General features: G+C 41.0%; 1 protein-coding gene across 1 annotated transcript in view; it reads left to right on the top strand.

The window, feature by feature from the left end:
• Positions 1 to 582: 582 nt before the first annotated feature.
• PREX2 (phosphatidylinositol-3,4,5-trisphosphate-dependent Rac exchange factor 2) overlaps positions 583 to 9,846 on the top strand; it is a gene marked incomplete at its 3' end in the record, with an annotated part of 98,949 nt that continues 89,685 nt past the window's right edge. The window contains 5 exon segments of the mRNA XM_010294405.1: positions 583 to 656; positions 789 to 930; positions 7,308 to 7,379; positions 7,454 to 7,576; positions 9,467 to 9,571. Coding sequence (XP_010292707.1) covers positions 583 to 656; positions 789 to 930; positions 7,308 to 7,379; positions 7,454 to 7,576; positions 9,467 to 9,571 — 516 coding nt within the window.

The raw sequence follows: 9,846 nt of genomic DNA, 5'->3' as shown, positions 1-9,846 counted from the left end.
AAGGAAGAGGGTGGAGACATCTGACTTCCCGCCTGGCTGAGGGGAGCTGGGCTTTGATTATAAATCTCTTGCTTTCATCTGCTATGGAGCTGAAAGGGAGGAAGGGATCAAAAGTGAAAGCACAGTCGTAGCTCAGGTGATTTTAGAGGTGGGGGAGATCAGTTTAGGGGGCACTTCCTCATCAAAGGAGGAAACTGAGTTAGGAGTCGCAGTGGGCCTGAAAGGATGAACAAGTTGTGCAGTAAAAAGTTGAAAAATAGTCACTAGGGAAATGCAGAAAAGGTGATTGAGATACAGGACAGGGTTTCCTTGCTCTTCTTTTGGAAGAAGTTTTCTGATACGATAGAGAAGAACTTTAGCAGAAAATAAAAGATTATACGTGATGGAGAAGGGGTTAAGATTATCCCCAAATGTGGCAGCTTATTCATCTTGTGTGGGAAGGTTCCGAACGTCCATATTTCTTTAATGCAATAATTTGTGTGTGTGTGTGTGTGTGTGTGTGTTTACTTCTGAGTTCATGTTTACTTCAAGGAAAGAAGCCAGGGATGCTCTTTCAGGCAGGCTGATGCCCCTTTGGGCCGGATGAATGGAGAATGGAACAGTTTGGTCAGTAGTGAAAGGAAATTCGCGCTAGAGTGGAAAGCATCGCACATGTGGTCCGTCTATTCCCCTGCCCTTCTAGGCAGCAGAACCCGAAGCCAGCTTTGAGAGTGGCTCTAGGTGCAGCAGGGAGAAGGTCCGTATCTGACGTTGGCTGATGCTCGCTCTGCTGCTTGTGACTCATCCAGTCCTGCGGGCAAATGGGAGAAACAGGTGGTGCCTCAGCTGGTGGATTACTGGAGAGAGAAGACGACTCTTTTGTTCAGCAGCAGAAGCCAGCCTGAGCAGCTACCACCACTGCGCCTGGCACAGGTTAACGGGAAGAGGAGGGTAAGCACACAGTGCTTGCCACAGCTGCTGTTGCTGCTGGAGTCTCCTCTATTGATTTTTTTTTTTTTTTTTTTTTTTTTTTGGTGGTGGTGGTGGCAAAACGAAGCAAAAGTCTTTCAACACCAGCACGGTGTTCTTCCGGGACCTGGAATCTGACGTGCGTTAATTATAGCGTGCAAAAACTTAGACTGCTGTGCAAAATACCACCTCGATATCTGTGAGCTGAATTAGCCACGATAAGAAAATATATTTGGCCACCTATAGTCTTGGGCAGTTTTCTTCCCAAGTACAGGTCTCCGTGTTCTCTCTAGGGTCATTTGGAATATTGTGAAAGAGCAAAATATTTTCCACCATCCAGATGTCTATAGATACACTAAGAATGTAAAGAGAAAGCACAAACCCCACAAGTATTTCGGCTTTGTATTTCTAAATTTGTGAAGATAAGCCTATTATCATAGACACTTATAAAAATTGTAATATATGAACGTTTTCCTTGTTATGGGTTTCTTTTAGGATTTTCTCTTTTGACAGTGTGCAAAAGAAAATTTTATTCACCAAAACGTGTACAAAATATCTTGCTAGCTTTATTCATCAGGCTTCAAGATGACAGATTGGGTGCTTCAGTTGAACCAATTTTCCTAAAGTGAAAATATACAAGAAATGACCTTATTAAAAATATATATGTTTTTGCAGTCCAAATTGTTTTTGTTTATGACAGTGTAGACTTAAGAGCAGAAATAGTGTTAAAGGAAATCGGGGGTGGGGGGAGGGGGGAAGTACCTTTTTCTTTAATACTTTTGGCAAACAAAAAGAATATTTCTTTCTAGGCTCACAAAAGGAGGATGATTGCTTTCAGAAAAATAGCTACATATATTTTGTCATCTTGGTGCTCTGACATAATTTCAGGACTTAATTTCTGATCTGTCGAGGAGGCAAAAACTCTTTGTGCCCTGGGAATCTTCTGCAGGCAGCCGTCTTTGTCTTCCCTGATTTCATTCCAGATGTCAGAGAAGTCATTTGTGCTGTTGGCAGCTTCTTGCTCTATCTGTAGCAGTGGTGTTCCTGCCCCCCCCCCGCACACAGAGCAACTATGGAGAAAAAAAAAAACCACCAAACAACCCAACAACACTACTTTTATTTTGATAAGACCAGAAGTAAAATCCCCATAACAGGAACTCAGTGTGCGTTCTCTGTGAAACACACTGTCTCGCAAAATGGCAGCAGATCAACAGACAGGCGAACACATTTAGTGTTTTTTGGCATAAATAACAGATTCTTTTTAATTCTTTGTATTTGGATTTTCAGTCTTTATGTTTGACTTCAGTCCCGGTGTCTTCTATAGTGTGTTACAGCAGTGTCAAAGGGTAAAAGAGTTACAACAGGGACTAGTACAGAAAGTATGTACAAATATTTTGCAGGTAGTAAATACACAATCATGAAAAAAGGATGTAGTTATCTTCCTTGGTATTGTTAGTATGGAATTTTCTCCAAATGTTCTGTGTAATTCTTTGCCCCATTTCTCACAGGTAGAGGTGAATTACCCTGCCAGCTTACCAGCGTGGTACAAAGACACTGAGTCATAGCCGGAAATAGCGTTTTTATTTCCCCTGTAGGACCTGAGTTGAGTTAGGAAACCCTAGTCCTAAGCTGTTATCTTACACGTTTTACATGCAGCTGCTCCCCTATTCCAAAAGGCTCAGTTGTTACCCCACGTTTTGGTCTGCAAGTTTGTCAAACTTCTAGAGATCATTAAACTTCTAATGATGTGCCTCTTCACGTTTAGAGCTTTCTCAGCATTTTGGGGCATTTCTTCTTCTCCAAAGCAGCTGTACACTGATGATTTAGATGCCATTTTGTGTTAACAAAGTTTCCAGAAGGATGCTTGAGGAAGTTTACGTTTGTAATTTGAATTTCAAACTTTGTGGAGGTGGGGGTTGTAGCAATCGGAGTGGCTCAAGGATATTCCTGGATGACAAAGTTTTCCAGAGACAGTTCTAAAAATTGGCATATGGAACTGGATTATTTATTTTTTTGATGTAAATAACAAGCATGCTCTCTTTTATCTTCATCTGATCTTGTAAACTTAGACTGCTCTGTGTGGTACCTAGCCAGCTTGCTCCTCTGAAATGTTTCATGGAGATTTCTTTTAACTCTGAATTCAGGAAATCAGCAAGTGTCTGGCTGGCAAGAGAGTGCCGGGGGCAGCGGATCTCCACTCGCAGTGCTGCAAGTGGAGCATACACTACCAATGTAGCTAGAATGCTGGTAGCACAAGATGAAAATTTGGAAAATTATGTTATGTTTAAACCATATGGCTTTGTTGTTACTTGAGAAAATAAAAAATTGAAGGTAAGTTAAGGGAAACTCTGGAATCCACTTGAAAAGCTTTGGGGAAGTTGAGGATCACTGTCAAGGTGACAAAGGTCTGGAGTCCTGGAGCGCACAGGGATGCATGTAATCTCTGTGCTTGATGTTGAGCTAAGAAACATCTACACTAATGTAGATGAATCTTGAAGTAACCTCAGCAAGACGTGCAGTATACTCCAGGAAACAAAGATGAGTCATGATTTACGGACGTGTGTGTGATAAATGAAATTGCATTAAGTTTGAGCTGATTTTTTGCTTTGGGTTTTGTTTAGTGGGTTTTTTGGGTTTTTTTTTGATAAGCAGGGGAATCGTGTATAACAGTTGATTGCTACAGTTACTTACTCAGTGCAGGAGCCAAGGGTATTTATCTGTGTCCTTGCAATTTGTAATGCTTTGCTCCTTCATGTAATGTGGTGCTCAGTAATGAGTCTGGACTTTGTTTTGATCAGCAGACTTGAAGCTATGGTAGAATTTTTAGAATCCACTCAATGCTATTTCAGAGGAGTTTCTGACTATTTTTTCAGTGTCCCGTTCTTTAGTGAATTGTAAATTGGCTAAGATACCCATTTTACTTTTCTTTCATTTCTTTACGGGTGTGTTTTTTCTATGGTTAGTGATAGTTTATGTAGTGTATCGTCATAAAACTTCTGTAAACTTTTTTCTCTTACCTCAGCTGTCAGCTCCTGAGTAGTTTCTGGGCCTCCTTATATATTTTCCTTTTAAGGTCTGTAATTTCTTCATTGGGGTCCTCCTTAAAGCTGTGTCTGCAAATGACCCGCTTTTTCTTTGTTTACTAATTTTTGAAGACTGTTCTTGGTTGTCCTAAGTTGACGTTCAAATAATTCTGGAGTCTTTCAAATAGTCATCTCTCTCGCAGACCTACTGTGTGTTCATGCAAGTTCAGAGACCTTTATCTTTCCATAGTCACAGCGCGGGATTAAGGTTATTTAACACTGTAACAAAAGCAATTCTCCACCCTCCTGCCTGATGACAGCTGTCTCTTCTCCCTAGCAAAGTCTCACAGCAGAGATGTTGTGTGTGTGGAGCCAGTGGTGTCTCTGCGTTCCAGGGAGTTGGTAAGGGCATTTGCATCATGGAAGCCTGGGTTTCATCACTGCTTTGCATTACTCACTCCGCAGTGGGTGAAGTCCACCAAGGATGTGTCTTGGTGGCAGGTCAATGGAGGTAGATACCTCCATCCCTACGTGCACTCCCCTGAATTTTCTTACACCACTCTTCTAGAAAACATGAGATTATTCCAATTATTTTGAGATATGTGTGGCTTCGTAGTGCTTGCGTGTAAGTGCCCTGAAAGATTCAAATGGTCACATCCATTGATTTGTGGGACATAGAGTTAGGATTTTTTCAGGAAGCAAATCTGCATTGATAGGTACAGCAGGTGGCAAATCTTTAGGAAAAACTGGCATCGTGACTACACTACCCCTGCGGTATGAATACAGCAACATAACATATGGGCTTGCACCAAGGTGCTGGAAGGGGCTGAAGTCATCCTAGGCCTCCCTAACTTAATTAGTGACTTGTGTCTGGGTTCTGCGAGAGTTTGGATTTTCCTGGATTCAGTTTCTGATAACTTCAGATGTGGGGTCCAGGACAGTGCTGCTTGGACAATGCTGTTGCAGCTGATGCATACTCGACCTCATGACTCTCAGCTGGTGTCTTGAATCACTGGAGAATAACTAAAGCCCCAGGCCCCAGATAATTCTCCGTTTCACCTTCAGCCAACTGAACGTTCACCTTCCTTCACAGTTACAGGAAAAGAAGATCTTCTGGGATATCGTGAGTGCGGATGAGCAATATGTTTGGTCTATGGGGAAATAATGTGAACAGAGAGCGATTACAGATAGTGAAAATAGACATGAGTTTCAGATCCCCCCCCCCCCCCCCACTTCTAAAGTATATTTAATACTGTTGGCTGGTTTAGTGAAAACTTTCAAAAATGAATTTAGAGTCGTACAGTTAAACAGGCTTTCTCACTCTGTGTGGGATTGGTTGTACACTGTACAAGTGATGTGCACAGTAAATTTGCCATAACCCCTGTGGATATTCATAACAAGGAAGGGTTATAAAGGGCTGTCATCCACCAACAGTTAACTGCTGCAAGTTAATTAATGACGCCTTTTGCTATCAATAAAACATTAGAAAGAAGGCATAAATAGTCAGGAAAAAGGAGGATTTAAAGAAGGAGAAAATCTACAACACTGTAGAGAGTGATATGAAACATACAGTGTGCTGGCAATATTCCAAACTTAATTCTGTTTATGTCCTGGATAACTAGATTTGTCTCTTCAGTAATAAAAATGTGTAATGCCAGTTACATAGTCCTCTTCAGCAGAGAAAGGATCACCGCTTGGAGATGAAAATGTTTAAGTCCCAGCAGAGAGAAAAAAAGGGATGCTGTGGCTGCTATCCTTCCACACAGGGGTTATTTATTGACTCTTTTATGGAATTTGCACCACGCCAGAATTTAGATGAGTTCGTGTACAGTGTACAATGCACAGTGACTTGGAGCTAAATGGTTATGAAAGACATGACATTTGTGCACTTGTGATGCCAGTTTTTAATGACTGAAGAATATGCGTGTCTGTGTGAAGAATTGTCAATGTAAGATTTTAGTCTACAGTGTGTAGATGTTTTCAGAATGTACCCAAGTGTTTGTAATGGAATGAATTAATAAAAATTAATTACATCCTTTGTACCTGAAATGTGATTTATTTCTTTTGGAGTTACTTATTGCACATCTCTTCTTGTTTCCAAATCTCAAATGTGAAATATAAGAAAACTTACTACTTTGGTATTTTATTAGTGGTATTACTACCTTCTCATTTGATCCCCAAGGATGAGGTCTTGGGAAGGGAAGAGTGAACCTTTTCATTAAGCAAAACCAGGTGCAGCTAACTGTTATTTAAGTGAATTTACTTAATAATAAGTTCGCTTATTAATACATCAGAAATCTTACTTGTGGTTACTATGGTAAAAGTTACATTTCATAGTAGTATCTCCCGAGTAGTCTTCATTTAGAAATTAGGAGTTTATTTCAACTTTGTCTGGTAGTCAATTTGTAAAGTGCTAGAGTGATATTTTGAAAATTACTCATTTTGCTCTTGCTTGATTGTAATGTGAATGCAGGGTGGAAGTGGTGCTTCAGAGAATGTTCAGTTTCTCAGCTTCATTAATATTTTGCTGTTTAGATCTTTTTGACACTATGGAGATAGGGTTTTATATCATGTTATCCTAACAGCACTACTAAATGCTTGTTGTGGTTTAACCCCAGCTGGCAACTAAGCCCCACGCAGCCGCTCGCTCACTCCCCCCTGGTGGGATGGGGGAGAAAATCGGAGGGGTAAAAGTGAGGAAACTCATGGGCTGAGATAAAGACAGTTTAATAGGTAAAGCGAAAGCCGTGCACACAACCAAAACACAAGGAATTCGTTCACCACTCGCCACTGGCAGGCAGGTGTTCAGCCATCTCCAGGGAAGCAGGGCTCCACCATGCATAACAGTTACTTGGGAAGACAGACGCCATCGCTCCAAACATCCCTGCCCCCCTTCCTTCTTCCCCCAGCTTTACATGCTGAGCATGACGTCATATGGTACGGAATATCCCTTTGGTCAGTTGGGGTCAGCTGTCCCAGCTGTGTCCCCTCCCAGCTTCTTGTGCACCCCCAGCCTCCTCGCTGGTGGGGGGCTGTGAGAGGCAAAGGCCTTGACCCTGTGTAATCCCTGCTCAGCAATAATGAAAACATCCCTGTGTTATCCACACTGTTTTCAACACAAATCCAAAGCAGAGCCCCATACTAGCTACTGTGAAGAAAATTAACTCTATCCCAGCCAAAAACAGTTAAAATACTTGTTTTAGATTCTAAATAATGTTTCCATATGGCTCTGTAAACAAAGCATAAGAAATTTGGGAAACAAATTATAAGCATAAAATGCCAAAAGTTCAATTCTTCCTGAAATAACTTTTTCCTTCTTTGTCTTGTTTCATGCAGGCTTTTCTTCACCGAATGATCCAATGTGCTACAGCCAAAGTGGATAAAAATGTCACAGAAGAGACAGTTAAGGTTAGTCTCCTAATTGCATATTTCTTCTGTTTTGTATCTGATGTTTTATTTATATATGTTTTATTCTTTTGCAGATGTTGTTTTCAAATATCGAAGATATTCTTGCAGTTCACAAAAACTTCCTGTCCCTGGTGGAGGAGCGCTTACAGCCAGAACCTAATGCACAGCATGAAGTTGGAATGTGCTTTCTTCATTATGTATGCTAGCTTTTATTACAGCTTTATTTCACTTTTTTTCTTGATTAATTGTCTTTATTAATTACTGTCATGATGTTGAGTGTACATAGTCATGAGGACAAAATATGACTTGATTGCATAATGTAGAGTACATTGAGGTCATCTCTTGGTTATTGTCATTTCCAAAAAAAAGAGAGGTGAGGAGAATGAAGAACGAATATATCAAATGGGCAAACTTTTGTTGTTTCATCATGTTTATATTCACCAAATTAGCCCAGGCTGACAAGCTGAGCCTTGCAGCGTGGGTGAGGCTGGTGCCTGTACGTGAGGTGGAGGTACAAAAATAAGGGTTGCATGAAACAGCAAAAGTAATAATATGCTTTATTTTTATTTCCCTTTGATGCTAGGCAAAAAGGTGACTATTTAACAAAGAATTGCATATGCTGGGTAAAATATCACCATGGTTATGGACTGTGAAGATATTTTACTTCTCAACTACAGTACCTCCACAAGTATGTTTGTATGTCCTGTAGTAATTGTTTTCTAGGAGTACTATTTTTCCTGTGGGAGCAAAACAAGGATGTCAGTGTTAGAGCTCTGTAAAATCAAGACAAGTTAGCTTGCTTTCAGCTGTAGGCCTAAGAAAAAGTCTAGGTTTCGTTGTTATCCCCGGTTAGAGTCCCATTTGTTTGCTAAATCTTTGTTTACTCATTGTGGGAGGACAAAATTATTAATGGCTTGTGGAAACATTTTACAGAAGTTGAGTGACATCAGTTTTTGACTCTGCAGAAGTATGGACCATATTTGCAAACAAGTGTTTGCAGACAAAATAAGTAATGATGTCAGCAAATAAGCCACTCGTTTTGCATTTTCTTCCTTTTTTTTGTGTGTGTTTTTGTGATAGTCCAGCCTCTGAAATTTTTAAGCAAAACCTTATGAAGTCCAATAAAGACAAATGTAAGGTCTTGCACCTGGGAAAATGTAATCCAGGAGTGCAGCACAGGCTGGGAGCTACCTGGGTTGGGGAGCAGCTCTGTAGAAAGGGACTGTGGGGTCCTGGTGGACAGTAAGCTCAATATGAGTGAACAGTGTGCTGCTGTGGCAAAGCAAGCCAACAGGATGCCAGGTTGCATCAACAAGGGAATCGCCAACAGAGATAAATAAATCATTATCCCACTCTACTCGGCGCTTGTCAGGCCACACCTGGAATACTGTGTTCAGTTTTGGTGTCCGCTATGCAAAAGAGATGTGGACAGACTGGAGAGGGTCCAGAGAAGGGCCACAAAGGCGATCGAAGGAGTGGGTAGCCTACCATATGAGGAAAGGCTGAGAGAACTGGGCTTGTTCGGCCTTGGGAAAAGAAGGCTGACGGGAGACCTTATCACCATGTTCCAGTATTTAAAGGTGGATACAAAGAAGATGGAGACTTCCTTTTTACAAGGAGTTCCATGGAAGAGAGGAGGGGTAACGGGTACAAGTTACTCCTGGGGAGGTTCCAGTTGGACACAAGAGGAAAATTTTTCACAATGAGAACAATCAGCCATTGGAATAATCTCCCCGGGGAAGTGGTGCATTCCCCAACATTGGACACTTTTAAGATTCGACTGGACAGAGTGCTGGGCCATCTTGTCTAGACTTTTCTTTTGCCAAGAAAGGTTGGACAGATGAACCTTCAGTTCCCTTCCAACTTGGTATTCTATGATTCTAGGATTGAAATTCCCAAGCAATGCTTGCAGACTGCTCATAATTCTAATTTGAGGCTGGACCTCAATAAGCATAGGAGGAAGAGATGACCTTTCAAAATGAAGACTATATTAGCTATTCAGCTTTGAAAAGTGTTCATTCCATGTTTTATTAATAAAAAAAATCAAAATGACATGTGAAGAACAATGTATTTCTTTGTTTCTGCAGAAAGAGAAATTCCGTATCTATGATGAATACTGCAGTAACCACGAGAAGGCACAGAAAGTTCTGCTTGACCTTAACAAAATAAGAACAGTGCGGACATTTCTTTTGGTAAATAAACTTTGAACTGGTGTTCTAACTTAATATTTTTTGACTGGGAAGTGAATTGTTAGCGCTGTCACATCTACCATGTAACAACTACAAGCACACCTGCAAGTGGTTAGCAGTTTCAGCTGGGGATGGTGTTTCCAGAGAAAAGGGTTGTGTGCATCATATTTTCACTGCTGCACTTGGATCCGAGCGTAATACAGCATTAGTCAGTGTGCCTTGAACTTGCTGGTCAAGAGACAAGGGTGTAAATTCAGCCATGTCTGTAGAAACGAAAA

This window comes from Phaethon lepturus, unplaced genomic scaffold, assembly GCF_000687285.1.
Source record: "Phaethon lepturus isolate BGI_N335 unplaced genomic scaffold, ASM68728v1 scaffold7559, whole genome shotgun sequence".
In the NCBI taxonomy this organism is placed as follows: domain Eukaryota; kingdom Metazoa; phylum Chordata; class Aves; order Phaethontiformes; family Phaethontidae; genus Phaethon; species Phaethon lepturus.
The sequence above is the reverse complement of the archived record's forward strand: the minus strand, read 5'-3'. Positions and strand labels throughout refer to the sequence as shown.